Source organism: Dysidea avara, chromosome 5, assembly GCF_963678975.1.
Source record: "Dysidea avara chromosome 5, odDysAvar1.4, whole genome shotgun sequence".
Lineage (NCBI taxonomy): Eukaryota > Metazoa > Porifera > Demospongiae > Dictyoceratida > Dysideidae > Dysidea > Dysidea avara.
Window position 1 is genome coordinate 16,105,997 of NC_089276.1, and position 16,256 is coordinate 16,122,252.

At 38.3% G+C, this 16,256-nt stretch overlaps 1 protein-coding gene across 1 annotated transcript in view; it reads right to left on the reverse strand.

The window, feature by feature from the left end:
- The window catches only part of LOC136256838 (uncharacterized), a 173,569-nt gene that overhangs the window by 119,179 nt on the left and 38,134 nt on the right, over positions 1-16,256 (reverse strand). The window contains exon 4 of the mRNA XM_066049883.1: positions 8,701-8,889. Coding sequence (XP_065905955.1) covers positions 8,701-8,889 — 189 coding nt within the window. The remainder of the gene's footprint in view (positions 1-8,700; positions 8,890-16,256) is intronic.

Here is a 16,256-nt window from a genome sequence, read left to right on the forward strand (position 1 = left end):
ATGTGATTTCAAAAGACCCCGTAGCATAGTGACAATTAAGGAGCACGGAAGTATGTATTGTCTATGCAAGGAGTGAAGGACAAGGATTGGTATTGATTCTTATGGACAGTTAACATTTGGATTAATTTGCACAACTATCGGTGTGGTCAAACCTTAGATCAGAGAATACTGAGGCAAGATATTTGAGGCATTAGCACCCGCCTAGCCATGTCAGATATTACTTATTCATAGTTCAAACAGTATGGAATACTTGTTCAGTCAGCAATTGTTTTCTTTTTTTTTGTTTCTAGGCTGACAACTGGCAGGATATAGTCATCATGTGATACAACACTAAAAAAGTGCCTCATACTTTAATTCAGGTTTTTTCGTAGTAAGACACAGAGATGTATGTACGGAACAGGAAAGCCAATAGCTAGCTAGCATTCACTTAGAATAAGATTAAAGTTCATCTTGCATATTGTAGAGTAGGTGAAGTAGCTATACGTACTGATGCATACACATTTTTAAAATGCTGTACTGATGTCCATATGAAGATGGGAATGTGTATGTACCTTGCATGGCTGAAAGGCTTGCCCGCTCAGTACCCTGGCATGGCAAAAAGCCTGGCTATGCCACTGGGTATAAAACATCAGAATGGAAAACAGCTACTGTGACAAGGCAGGGTTAAAATTTAACAATAATGACCTTCAAGCAGCAGTTGCATAGCTAGATCCATCACGCTTTTTAGTTCTACCTAGAGTAATTAAAGATGTGGGCTGGATTGACTGATTAAATTACTTAACTACTGTACAACAATAAATAACATAACTTAAACATTTTTTGCCAATGGTTTTTATTCCAGCTAGTGAATGGACAGAAATAGGGTTACCTAAAGGGCTATTTCAAATTACCATTTCGTATAAAAAACTATTACTGAAATATCCGTGTTACTCCACTTAATCATTAATCACAGAGTAATACAGTGTTCCCTTGATTACCCAACCCACTTGGGTCAAAGACATGTTCAGATCAAAAAGTTAGGATAATCAAAGCCTATTCACTTGTATACGAGCTCAAATACTCTAATAGAACATACATCTTTAACAAAATACTCTAATAGAGCAGTCAATTCTGCTGTTTGGATAACCATATGTTCAGATAATCGAGGGAGCACTATACATCAATTGATACTGTTGGTTGCTATATATACTCTTGGTATGGGGTACCTTTATACAAATATGAACACTCAAACTAATCCTCACAGAGGAAGATTAGCATTCAACGGAAATGATGTCATGATCACCCACAATCACACCTTCCTTTAACCCAATAAGTGAGACATACAAAATTGATAATCACTTCTCCAGTGTCCATACTTTCCCATTACGACTGCTGGGTTGACTGAAGGACCAACCGGAGTGTCCTGATTATCAAGGTGTCCTTATTTTTCAGGTCAGTTTACATGCTAAGAGATACTTTGGGATCATTCAGATTGCACAGGTGTCCTCATTTTCAAGTGCCCTGATTAACAGGTCCACTGTAAAAATACATGTTCCCCAGATCTAATCAGTTATCACACTATTGCTACCATGCAATTGTCACCACCCGCTACACTACATGCACACACACACACACATACATACACACACATGCACGCATCACATGTGTACACACAAACACAATATTATGTTCTTCAAAACAAGTACAGTGATTTTTTGTGTATGTGTTTTGTGTGTGTAGGTAAAGACATAGGTTGAAAAGTCAGGGTGAAAAACAGTTGTTGCAGTACAGTTATGACTTTTGAGGAAGCAGTTTCATAAATTTTAACACTGATGATTGATGGACATCAGAGATAGCCTCTCCGTAGCATTGCTGAAGAACAAATGTCACAATATATTTTAAGTCCACTTTATAATCAATACATTGTAAATGTATCTACATTAAAATTTGCTGTTTCACATTAGCAGTGTCAAACTTACGGGAAGCTAAGAAAGGGACACCTATAGTTTTTCAAGTTGACATTGCAAATTTTTAACAGTTTTTTCAAAAATTGTTTGTAGTTTAGTGGTTTGAAATTCAAAACATTTCAGCAGTAGAAATCTAAGAACTAGTTGGTGCAAGTCAACATTACAGTTAAATCAACAGGAAAATACTTGGTTTTATATGTATGGCTGAATGGAGCATTTATGGAGTTATCTCAGTTTCAATTACTCTATAATTTATAATTTTCAATAAAAAATTATTTTGTGTGTTTGACATTGCCCTGTGCTACCTCTTAGACCCAGCTCTATTTATTAACACAACTTACAACACTTCTTTTGGTGAAAACCTTTCACTCCTGCTTGTTATCGTCTCGTAAGTGTCGCTACGGCTCGTCAGTATCGCTACAGCTCGTGCTTTCTTCTAGTTTGGCTGGGTGTCTCACACTCGATATCAGACAGCATCGGCTCTAGTTCATTCAACCCCATCTAGTGAGCTCGTTTTGAATAAGCTGGAAGCATTGGGTCGTGGTTTGAAGCAAGGTTTGAAGTATCGAATACCTAGTTTAAAGCGCACCACATATGCAGTCGTTGCTATGAACTACAAGCCTGGTTCTCTAACTGGTTATACGAGTTGAATAGTTAGTTTACGCACAGTGCATATAAACTGGTTGTTGGGTACTCAAACAGGTTATGTGAGTGGAATGGCTTGTAACTAACGCGTGATGCATTTGAACTGGTTGTCAAGATGTAAAAGGACAGCGTCTATTAGAAAGCCTAACTAATTAACAAAGGCACGGAAGAAGAAACGCCTTTTTATTTTGCTTTATCTCCTATCGTCTAACACATTACCAGTGAATATTTGTGTGAGTGCTACGTAGTTTGCCTGTACATACATTAATTAATTAACTCATTAATTATTTATGATGTAATTTAACATATTTTTGTATTATTCTTATTACTTGGTTATGTAATTATTATTATTAACACTTTACAGTGACCAGAACTGAAGGTCTGACAGCAACACGTGCTGCAGCTTTAGGATTACCTAACTTAATTTCAAGGACTTAGACTTAATGACTTGACTTAGTGAATGATAAGGTGTAACAGAATAGGGGCCAAAGTAAGGAAAAAAATAGTAGCTGTGCATTTTTACATGCACATGCATAAATTTTTAAGTACACATGTGCCATGTTTTAGTTGCACTGCATGTGTGTGAAGTTGTATTTGAGCAGTACTGTATATTAGCCTGTTGCTCAAATATCCTGTCACAATAGCAGTTAATTTTGACCACTTAATGCATGAAATTTCAGTTTACAGTAACACAGTAGCTTATATAGCATCCCCAAAGGCGTAGGAACATATTTAGGAGTGTGTGGGGGGGCAAACCTAACTATAGCACACACGTGACCTAGCTAGTACTAAATATAGAAAAAATTCAACAAAGAGCCCATCTTCGTGAGCTTTGCACTACACAAAACTTTGATAAAGTGCATAGCTACTTATACAACTAGCTTGCTGAGACACTGCTGTTTATGCAGCTTATTGCTAGAGTCGATACTACGGCACGTGAACACAGGACATAACTTGATAGACGGCTGAAAATGAACTACTTCTCATTTAGCACTCTGACAGCAGTCTTCAACTCTCCACAGGCATTACACTCACTAGCTACGTCACGTCTTGTTTCAAAACTCGGCACAATCTGGGGAGCATTAAAACGAAGAGAACATAATCTCTTGTCAGTTTCACCACTCTATAGCTTGTCTCAAACCTCTCCGTAGTTGGCGTATAGACTCACTACTCCATTTCGTGTTTTGAAACTCGGAATGTTAACAATCCGGGGAGCATTAAATTGAAGAGGACATCCACTTCCATGAACTTCACTGTTGAAATCACCGTTTCACTGTACTGCCACTACTGTATGCTCAGTGTTTAACACACATTTATCGGCTGCCAGTGTCAAACACCACACGATTTCCTGCATCAGACATCTTCACAGTCTGACAGTCACGACAATTTAAATTTTGGAATCATGTGATAGAGGGCATTAAATAAAGGCACAGGTAATACTATGGGAAAGTACCTGATTGAAATTACCTGCCTTCCAAGAGACTCACTGTCTGTTTGGGCATAACCAATTAAATCACTGGATTTATGTCGACCTTGAAGTTTTCTATATAACTGGCAGTGATTCTGTTTAGGGCTTGGAGTGAGCCGTGGATTCAGCCGGGATGGTCAGAGACTATCTCACTAAGTGAGAAACAAACTGAGCAGCTTATGGCTGAACGTGTGAGATGTATCTTAGGGTGCACAGCATGCATACTCACCTATCTTATGTATACAGTATTTTGTAGCCATAAATGAACTTAATTGTAGTTGTAAGAGATGAACACTGGAACTTGTACATTAATTTTGTGCTACGATAAGCTAGCTCAGTATCTGTGTGAATTGTACTTTAATGCTAACATGCATCCAGTATACTGTGTGGATCCAGAGTGTATATATGTACATGGTTGATATATTAATTTAGCCTGGTTGATTTAATCTAATTTATCTCATACTGTAAGCTTAGTGTACCAGAGCTAATACATATACAATATAAAGCTTTATACCATGCTGACATCATAGCTATAACGGTCCTAGTACACATGTATGAATCAAATTTAGCCATTGTTTAATTTAATTACTTGCTGGTATAAACAACTATACAATCATCATCATGTGCATGTAACTATGAAATGGTGGTTCATGATATATAGCACTGCACATGCATGCATTACCGTAGCTACAAATACAAGGTAAATGGTTACAACTAAATGTAACTTAATTCTTCAAGAATCAAATGTACCAAAAACAATCTTCTTCTTTCACACTTTGCAATAAACTCTTTGGCAACACTAACTAGATCTATTTGATCTGTTTTTTTTTCTTTGTGCACATGCAGAATCATACAGTTGCTGAGACGTGACTGGAGCATGCTAGATCGTAAGTGAGTTTTCAGACGGCGCAAAGCAGAGAAGGTGCATTCTGCAGTGGCAGAAGTTACTGTTATAGTGTGTACAAATTGTAGCAATGTTCTGACCTCACTAAATAAAGTTTTACTACTTTCAACTGCATTCATTACTTCACTTAAGGTTGTAAGTATGGTCACTTGTTTTATGCAAGTAGTGGGATTTAGCTCATTATATACGAATATGCTCTGGTAACATTTTCAGCTGAGCAGTTAGCCTGTCAATATTTACATCACACTTATAAATTTCCAACTCAGTGGGTATCATGGTAAAGCTACCATTAGCAGCATCTAACAAGGTTTTTTCCAATAACGCAGCAAGAGGCATTCCCCTATCTTGTTGAAACCTAGTATGCAAATCAGTGACAACAATGTCAAGTGCTTCAAAATACTGCTGTTTGTAATAAGCTTGAGGGGTCTCAAAAACATGTGCTGATGATGCGCTATCTCTTCGTCTCGGCGGCCTCCTTAATCGTGGTAAAATTGGCTGGTTAGTGAGACCATCTGATGCTCCAAGTATTCTTGAATAAAATGTGTTGAATAAATTATCATCTCGCTGCCTTGCTAGAAAACCAATAGTCAGCCTCGATGCCTGTACTGCTTGCTGCAGAGATGTTTCTTTCCCTTGAAGTGCAATGGAAAGCTGTTCTGTGGCTGAGAATATAAAGTGGGACAACTGGAGTCCAAAGTACATACTAAACTTCTCCATGCTATTAAGGAGACCAACAGCCTTTAAAGCATATTCATCTTTGCCTTCTTTGATTTCATCAAGCGTGTCTTGAATCAAGCTGTAGTTTTTTAAAGCTGCATCCACTGCTCATGTCCTTGCTGTCCAATGTGTTGGACAAAGTGGCTTGAGAGTGGTAACAGCAGCACCACATGATATATTACCCATTAAACTTTCAAATAAGCTAGATCGCTTTGGAGAGTTTCTTATGAAATGGCTTAACTCCATTACTAAATTGAGAGCCTCGTGTATGCACAAAACCTGTCTACCTACTTGCTGCAAGCTTAAGTTAGTGCAGTGTACCAACCAGTGTACATATATAGCCCTAGGCTCAATTTCCTGAAGTTTTGCTGCCACTTCATTAATATGCCCACTCATATTTGCTGCTCCATCATATGCTTGGCCTCGGCATTGGTCAAAGGGCAGCATTATTCCTACAATGAATGTCTTTATTACATAAGAGATGGTTTCAGCATTTGTTTGGGGAATGTCTATCAAGTGTAAAGGTGCCTCATGAATCCAAATTAGATCATCAACCCACCTTATTGCAATACACAATTGCTCCTTGTGGCTAATATCAGTTGTTTCGTCCGCTATCAAGGAAAAAATTCCAGCTTTCTTTATCTCTGATAACAGATTATCTCGAACTCTTTTAGCCATCAAGCCTATTAATTCAGTTGTAATTTCAGCTGAAAGATAACACCTTTCACTTATAAACTTTTGAAGGCCACGATTATCTTTAGCTCTAAGTAGCAGTAATTGCATTAAGTTACCTTCCATGTCTTCATGAACTCTTATGGCTAATCCTTGTCTTAGAAGATACTGTAATGAAGACATCAAAATAAGAAAGCTGTCTCTTCTAGTTTTGAGTTCTAATTTGTGCTGACTATTTAAATGAGCATCTATGCCTGGTTGGTTCAACATCGCTAAATTTAACATAGCCTCTCTATGAAGACCTGACTTTTCATGACGATCAAAACGTTCAGTGGCCTTTTTCCAGTTATTAAAGCCTTCTGTGATAAGTGTAGCTTCGCCCAACTTATCAGTCAAAAGATTCCGATTAAAGCAATAGCAACAGATAGCATAAAATGCAAACAATCTTGTCACACATAGAACTAACCATGAGTAACTTTTGTACCAATCTGCATTAAACTGCCTAGCATGCCCTTGTACCTTTTTGGTGCTTTTAAGCACATTAGGATCAGTTACCTGGTACACTTCAAGGGAATCTTGGCAACACTGTGCTTTGCACTGTATAAGGTTAGTGGCAGTTGGTTCATTTGAATCAACAAAAAATGCAGAGGTTGAAGGTAAGCTTTCATTCGAGGTAATAACTTCAGCTGGAACATAACCATGACCAGATTTGACCAAAGGTTTCGTTGCTGGTTCTGTGGTCGTGCTTGCTTGAGGTGTTTGCAATTCATGATCAGTTTTCCTGACTTCACAGTCTTCACTATAGTTAGAACAATAAAGCTGACTAAGTGTTCTCTCTTTGTTATAACATGTATAAATAAATTGGTAAGCTGCATGAATACAGCTAACATGCATGAGTGAAATATCACATCATATCATAGCTAAAATGCACACACCCCAATATCTATTCACTCTAGCTACGTATATGTAGCTCACTGTTAATTCTTCAGTTACAAGTTAAAAGGTAAACAATTTTATTTCAGTACTCAGGTAACTGCAATTGTAGGATTTAGTAATGGGAATCTTCACTATGCACTACTAACCTGGAGTCTGGGCTGGAGGGTTCTACTACTTTTGCTTTCTTAGATGGACAAGGCAAAAACTCGAAAATCTTTCATTGTGACATGTTGTATTTCAGCTGCAAGTGTGAACACGTGGCTCTACTAAAAACAGCACTTGAAATACTTCCCGTTTCCTGTTAATATGCTCTTGTAAGTATTTGTGTGCATTTGTATGGTTTCTCCATGCAGAGATTATTGTGAAGTACTGCTGCAGCACAATTTATAGGGATTTAGCAATGTAATATAGTGCATCAAAAAGTGGGGGGGGGGCAAAAATTAGGTTTTTCAAAAAGTGTGGGGGCCATGGCCCCCCTGGTTCCAACGCCTATGGTTTACTTGCTGTAACTTAATTATGTTATACTACTTTTGGCAGACTAAATTTGAGCACTGAAAAACTCAAAACTGGTACCCCTTTAGTGTTTTGCCAGGATAAAAGCTGTGTCGTGCTGGCAGTTTGACTACATTCAAGAAAATTATCAGGAACCCCATATAAGGGAGAAAAGTGAGGTGAACAGCTAACAACAGTGGCTCAATGGTGAAGGGTTTAGGAGTTGGGTATGGAGGTCCCTGGTTTGAACCCTGGACAAGCTTTCTATTGCATACCTTTTTAAAATTCTCAGTGAAAGTTCTTTTAGAGTATTTTAAACCCATGATTTTACACTAGGTTGGTTTTCTTTTTTGTAGTTCTGCAGCTGTCACTACTAAACCACAAAGATTTGAAGTAAGATGGTTAACCTACACACAGACTGATTTTCAAGTTATTCTTTTGAGTAATATATCATGTAGGCATGACAAAAATTGTTGTAAGCAAATAATCATCCTTAACTCATCCTGCATAATTTTATTTGCACCACACATAGTATATGAATTCACCTAAATGCATTCTTAATGTACGCAAATTTAAGAGCAATCAAAACGTCCATTTGTATTTTATAATGTATCTTGTAAAGTGTGCAAAGAGAAGATAAATCTAACTCCTCAAAACAAAGAAGCCAACGTTAGGGTTGTATTTCATGAATGCATTGCATGATCTTGCTCAAATCTGGAGTATGGGGGTATTGAAGGTAGAGGAAATTTACAACATAAAATTATTCCACTTGGAGAATGGATTGCAGAGCCACATAAAAATGCGTATGAATTGCATTTTCTTTCTCCTGTCATCATACCCACCACATTGCATGCTGGCTATCTTGGTGCCATACCATGTTCTTGACATGCAGTATATGATACAGTAATCTAAAGTTATACCTCTTTCACAAGTAGAATCAACACCAGTCCAAGTCCCATTACTCTGGCAATCTCTAGTAATGTAACCATGTACATCAAACCCTTCATTGCATACATAAATACAGATATCTTTTTCCATTGCAACACCATCAATTCCCTGTGAACAGTGAATCCTTCCATTATCGGGAGCATCAAGCAGCGGACAAGTTCCTATATTGACACAGACAAAACTTTCAAACAACTGTAAGAAATACTTGTATCATCATTCATCAATATATCATACAGTATGCACTGTACTGTACGAATTGACAGCAATAATTACTTCGAATAGACATTATAATGTTACATATATCCTGTACGCTAGCATGCACAGTTTGTTCTTAGTAACAGATTGCTGTATGTGTGTGTGTATACTTTAAAAGTAACTTTGCATGATTGCTGGAAATTGCTTTATATGCAGATGCAGGAAATACTGCTGCTTATCGTAAAATGTTCTTGTTTACACTAGCTTAATTTTGCAGTAGAGTGCATTACTAAACACAATGGGGTAAAATACTGTACTTACAATTTATGAAATATTTCTGAGCACTTGTTTTACAATAAAGGAAGATGCTAACAGAAAAAAAAACCTTGGTATGCTAGTATATCCTGAAGCAAGAGAAGTTCAAAATCTTAGTTTCATGTCAGCACTCCCAAGAGGACAGAATATATGGACATTAGTTTATCTCACATTTATCATCTTTCTTTTCCCCCTCACTCTAGTTGTGGGAAGGACCTGTAAGAATAACTTACCCAGCAATGGATTCACCTGTTCATGGGGAACATGATGGTATCTCTGTATACAAAACTGCATAATGGATTATAGCTCTTTTAGTAAGTGCCTGTAATTTATTTCCTGTCAGGGGTGGAGGAGACACCTTTATTTAGGGGGGCTGGGGGTCTAGCTTGGTAATGCCATGGCCTAGCTGTAAGTCAAATACCCAAAAATGGTGACTACGTACCTTGGTCCATGTGGCTGTGGTCGTAGCTATTACTCTTATTGCTCGTATACTTCATTGCACTACTCATCTCATCTCTATCTCTACTACTTCTAACTATTACATTATTCTTCTAACTATTATTCTTATATACTTCTAATTATTATATTTCTTTGCACTACTCATCTCATCTCAATCTCTCTCTACTCATCTCTACTCATTGCATTTCTCATTGCACTTTTCAGTAGTTTATTGTTGGGGCATTTGTTAAGTAAGACACAAAATTAATTTTATGGCATGCCTGGTACCATTTTTTAATGCAGTATGTGCAAGTTCATTAGTCATAACTATGTTATAAAACAAGTACACAAACAAGTAGAAGAATTTTAAGTTGGAATAGGGATTACAACAATTTGTTTCTCTTTGATACAAGCGCAGCAAGCATAACAAGTATGTTAGTCACGTAATACGCACAATTCCAATAGAAATGTACGTATTTTGTGACGTCACGTTATTGTGCTTCTTATCCTTTTTAAGTTCTCTATTATCTATGGTTACAGGTTTTTGTTATTACTTCTCCTGCTTGCATGTTGCCTGGCTTTAGGCATGCCTGTAATTACTGCTTCCATAGATACACATGTTCTATAATATTGCTTACCATGTTTACATAACTGTTACACTGTTCTTAGTCATTCAAATTATAATTCTAACTCCTACATTATCATTACTGTTGCTTACATCATTGCTATTCCATGATTGAACTAGCATCCACCCCTTCCCCATCCCATCCTCTGCCATTAGTTATGCATTTGACTATTGAAGCAGAAAATTTAAGGTTATACCTTACTTGCATGCATGCCTGTTGAAAGTGTCTTTTTGCAAGACACCCCTCTCATGTCAAACTGTCTGCATTTAGCCTTGCATGTGTTTAATGACAGTGCTGCTGCATGATTTACTGTTAGTGCTGCTGAATAATGCACTGAGAATACTGCTACATAATACATTAAGAGTGCTACTGTATACTTGTTATTACTGCTGTCTCTGCTACTGCACTGCAGATACTGCTGCCGTACTGCAGGTGATATTGTTTTGCTGTTTCATGTTGTGAGCCTGTCGTTGGGCTCTGTCACTGCATAGTCCCTCCACCATTAGTTATGCTCTTGACTATTGAAACAAAATAAATGGAATACCTCTCTCATAAGGGTATCTGCTTGCATGTGATATTTACCAATTCTTGCATGTCTGCACTGGCATAGGTGAGACCTGCGACCAGGTGTATGCATGCGTTGTTGATGTATGTGTGCAGGGTATTTGTGTGTGTTACTCATGTGTGCTTTTATATGACTCTGTGCATTAGCTGCAACTGTAAATGTTTCTCTCTTTTTTGGCATTGGCAGGTATTGCTAACATTGACTGACTCATTGTTAGTTGCTGCACATGTTGTGGGTAATCTGTTCTATGATTGTTTGCAGGCTCTATGCACTTCCAGGCTGCAGTTGCATGCTCCTTTGATTTACAGTTGTTCACAGGCCATTTGCTGTCTCACGTGTGGTTGTATGATTGCTGCACTTTGGATGCCGTAGCCATTAGTCAGCTGGGAAATGTGCATGGTGGTTGCTGTGCTTCAGTTGTTTGCGGGCTGGGTGTCATTGTACTTTTTCACACCTTTTGTCACTTGATAATTGTCTTTGGTTGCATACTTATTCTTGCGTGGGCACATTGCTTGCTGTAGTATTTGTGGTTGCTGCTGCTGCAACTGCCTGTTGCATAGTAATAGTAGTAGTTGCTGTGCCTTAGCTGTTTCTAAAAACACAGCATGTTCACAAGATGCTGCATACCAGTAATTGAGGCTATGTGTGCTTGGTTTTGCCTGTCGTTGACTGCAGGCTTGCCATTTACATTGCAGTGTATATTGGTGTAGTTGTTTGCGGGCTAGCAGTGTACATATCTCCAGTTACATGTACCTCTCCTAAACACCACCTATGTGGGCATTTATGATAGTTTTGTTCATGAACCTTGTGCTGTATTTTGGTTGTGCTGCATGCATAATTGTGCACATAGGCTGCTGCTTGCCTGCAGCTACCTTTTGGATCCATTTCAAGTTCTTCACTGATATCTGCATGGATAATAAACATTTTGCTATATTTGCAAATTTGGCACTTGTCTTGCATTTCAGAATATATTGCCGCTGCGCTTATACGTACATGTGCACCAGCTGTAGCATGCCTGTGGATTGGTGGCTGCTGCTTTCTGTGTGGTTGCGGTGTGTCTGGCCTGCTGGGTGTGCTACATATGTATTAGGGCACAATAAGTGTTGTTACTGGGGTTATCTTGGGTTTGCCATGTATCTTTGATCTCTATTTGCATCCTCCTTTGCACGTTTGCCGGTGATTGCAGGCGTAGTAGTTTTTGGCTATGCTAATAAGCTTTGCACATCTGTTTTAGATGTGTCACATCTTCCTTTGTGCATGTGAGTCGTTGCTTGCCTTATTCACCATGCACATTGGTTGTGGCATGTGGGGCATGCCAGGGATCAGTGGCTGTGTTTTCACACTTGCTGCATGTGTGTCTCACTGTCTCTGTGCTATGGTTGAGATTACTGTAGTTTCATGAATTTGTTGATATTTGTAATGCACTCTTACTACTGTGTCCCAGTGTGTGTTTGTGTTGTCGGTGGTTGTGTGGCTGTGGCCAGTGTCTGATCATTGCGGGATTGCTGCATGCATTTCTGTTGGTCCCGGTTGCATGTTCTCCTAGGCTTTTGCCAGTGTCTGCATGAGTAGAGATTTTTGCTATAATTGCAATCTGAATAGAACATTAGCTACTGCATGCAGGTAAGTGATGCCTGGATGCAGCCGCTTTAGGGTTGGCTTCTTATCTCCATGCTGTGGTCGGGCCATGTTTTCACACTCCTTCAATGTCAGCATGTGTAGTGCATCAACTTATATTGAACATAATTATGTCCCGTATCCCAGATGCAAAATTTGCTGCACGTTTACTAACATGTAGGCTCACTTAGTTGATTGCTCATTTATGCTTGTGTGGCTATTTACATGTTACTATAACTCCACCCCCTGAACTTAGTGTATGCATACAGGAATGTGTCTGAATGTGTCATTTGTACTACATACATGAGTTTTGGTGGTATGTATATTTAAGAATTCCTGATATTGCAGGTGTTAAATCTATTAGTATAGTCATTGTACCATCAAAAAACTTATTCTCATAGGGTAATGCAAGCTCAGCAACTGGGGAAATTTGGGCAAATTAGATGCTAGTTATGTGCTTTAAAACTTCATCATACCATGCAAAAATTAACTTGTCTGACATAGCAGTTTTCAATGATTATATGTGTTATGTTTCGTTTGCTGTTGATCAAGTGCTGCAGTGTGATGTGGCTTAGCAGTTTGCTATCATCAGTGGTTTAGGAAGAGACTATATGTGATAAGCTGTGTATGTAATTTTCACGTACCTCTTTGTGGAGGAAGCTATTATCCATCCTATGACTTCCTCAGTTGCCTGTTGTTCATACAAACTCATTATCTTAACATTATAATTGTGACCGGATCTGCGAAAACCCAACATAATGGCGCAAGCCTAAATTTTCAGTACAGTAGACCCTCGGTTATCCGGCCCTCATTTATCCGACCCTCATTTATCTGGAACCTCGATTATCCGGAATTGAAAATGACTGTTCTATTAGAGTATTTTGAGTATAGGTGTACGTTCTATTAGAGTATTTCAACGGAGCTCTGTATTATTATAAATGTATGGGCTTCAATTATCCGAACTATTCACTTAACCGAACACTTTTATCATTGCCTGAGAACAAAGGGGTTTGGATAACCGAGGGTCTACTGTATAAGCCATTGATTTGCAATGGGTAAAATATTTGCGTAATCAAACAAAAAAAATTTGTGAAATTTTTAAACGTTTTGTTCTTTGTGAAGCAAGGGTCCTAGGATGAAAACGTGGATATCATCTTATTCGCCTACACAAGAGGAGTTCAAACATCTTTGTTTCATTGCAGTAAACTATAGGATACGTAAGTTATGGGCGTTTGTTTACATCACATTGAAATGATAGTACGCGATCGATTTTTCTTCACTGATTTCATCTCTGTATGCAGTGACAAATAGTAATAGAAGAAAAAACTTACCCGGTAATGGAGTCCCCTATTTATGACGAACACAATGGTGTGAGGTGCTACTCTGTACCACATTGTATTTGTAAGTTACAACCATTTTTGTAAGCGCATGTAATTTATTTTCCCAATACTTGCTGTACAAATCGATCTTTCTGTTGTTGCTACTTTGTAGGGCTGTAACTGTTGCCATATGAAGCTGAAACTTGGCCAGAGCATACACTTGGCTAAGTAGATTATAAATATCAATAATAAAGAATTTGAAAAATGCGCCATTATGTTGGGTTTTCACAGATCAGGTCACAATTCTATACTAATCTAAACTAAAATAGCCAAGCTGTGAAAAAGGGTGCAGCCCTCAAAAAACCAGGTTGAAAAATATGTGAAATCCAAGGTGGCGGCCAAGAAATGGCTGTGATGGTACCATATGGAGTCACATTTTTGTAGTAAAATAATTTTGCAATTTTCGTTAATAGTGGGCATTTTTCCTATGAATTTTCAGAATTTTACTACTAATTACTGCAAATTGGTAAAAATGAGACAGCTTAATTTGTTTCACTTTTTCAAGGCCTCTTCGAAATACTTGCAAGTAACATTGCCTTCTCCAAATGGCCCGTTATCTAGAGAAATATTGCCAACTGCTATATGCGAAGCAAACAAGGAAGTCGAGAAAACCCTCAAGAATCACTGTGAAGATGTGAGGAAGAGAGGATGCTACCAGAGCTATGACGGAAAACAAATTGGAAATTATATGCACTGGTACACGGCGCAAGCATTGCACTCTGTCACTATGAATTGCAATTTCCTAATTTGAAATACACCACAATTTGCGATTGGAAGCGTGTAGTATCCGAAGAACAGGTACAGTATGTTTGGAATTGACTGCAGTCCCAAAATGTTTGCCAAGTAAGAGGTCTCCAGAAAATGTTATGAACTCTAGTTTAGGAGATAACTTGTGTTACATAACTGAGGACTCACTATCTGTATGGTGGTATGTGCAGTGACTGTTGTAGATTTATGGTCTGTTGTACTGGAAGTGCCTGTGGAAACATGTGATACATGTTCAACAGTGGTTGTGATTTCACTACATCTGAGTTAGTGGATATAGGAGTGTGAGAGTCAACTGGTAGAGGTGGGGGAACTGCTTCACTATATTGAGTTAATGTAGAGGGTGGTGAGACAACCATAGGTACTAAGGAGGCTGCAAACAAGTCAGGTGGGTGTGGCCTCAAATGTATCTTTACATATGTGCTAATTAGCTTCACCATTTCTAAGAACATGTCCTGCATGTCTTCTATGTCTAAAATTGCCTCCTCAAGCACATTATAGGATCCAGAGAGACACGGACAGTCACAAGAGAGTCATGTGAGCTGGAAGTGACCTCGTGGCAGAGTGGGACTTCACTTTTAGTAGTGAATTGTATAGGCTATATAGACAGCAGGGACCATAGATGTACTGAACTTTGATATTGCTATTATTAATAATTCAAATACAGTTTGATTTTAAGTCGGGCCTTACACATCATCATCTGCTGCTGTCCTTATTTCAAACCTACCAAGAACTTTCAATGAAGAAAACAGAGACCATCCAACAGCTGGACACACATTATTGAGTTGATACAAGCAGTTTATCAACTGTTTCACTTGCAATTAGTTCCTCCACTCTTTCAAACTGGCGAGTTACATGGATCTTGTAGGCCTTTTTGGACTTCTGTAGATGCTCCATCGGAGGGTAGTTTTGGTGAATCTTAATTAACGTGCACTGTATAGAAAAGGAAACTAACAGCAACAGTTCTAATTGGATAAGTACTGTTTCGAATACAGTACTGGTAACTGGTACTGTTTCGAATAGTTTAGACTGCCATGGTACGATGATGTTTGTATTTAGAAGAGATGATCTCGAATCGGTAGACAGCATATGTATTGAGAAGGCTAATCCAGCATTGGGATGGGGCTATCCTGGTCACAGCACCATCAAATGTAGCAGGGTTTGAAGGATCCGCAACATTTGAGAACCAGACTACTAACTCACCTTGTGGAACCACACAACTGTCATTATGACGTATTACGTCAACTACACGCATCTGCAAAACAAAAAGTAAGCAATAGAGCTAGGTGCAGTAGAAGGGTGATGTGTATAGCTAGACAAACATACGTACTAGACTGTGTATATAAGAGCACATATATGTGTGTATGTATATACTGTAAGTGACTGGATTTGACAAAATCAGGCTTCCACACACATTCAATTATTCGGCTTTAACAATTTGTAATTTGACTACTCAGTATGCCATTGGCCTACAATTTACACACAATTCCTTCATTGCTTTATGCATTAACAGGTCAAACTTTGAAAGTGATAGCATACTCCTACATTGAGTTATGGATCTTTAAAATCACAAATTTGGATGTGTGTGGAAGCCTGGTTTTGTCAAATCTGGTCGAAGTCCTGAATGG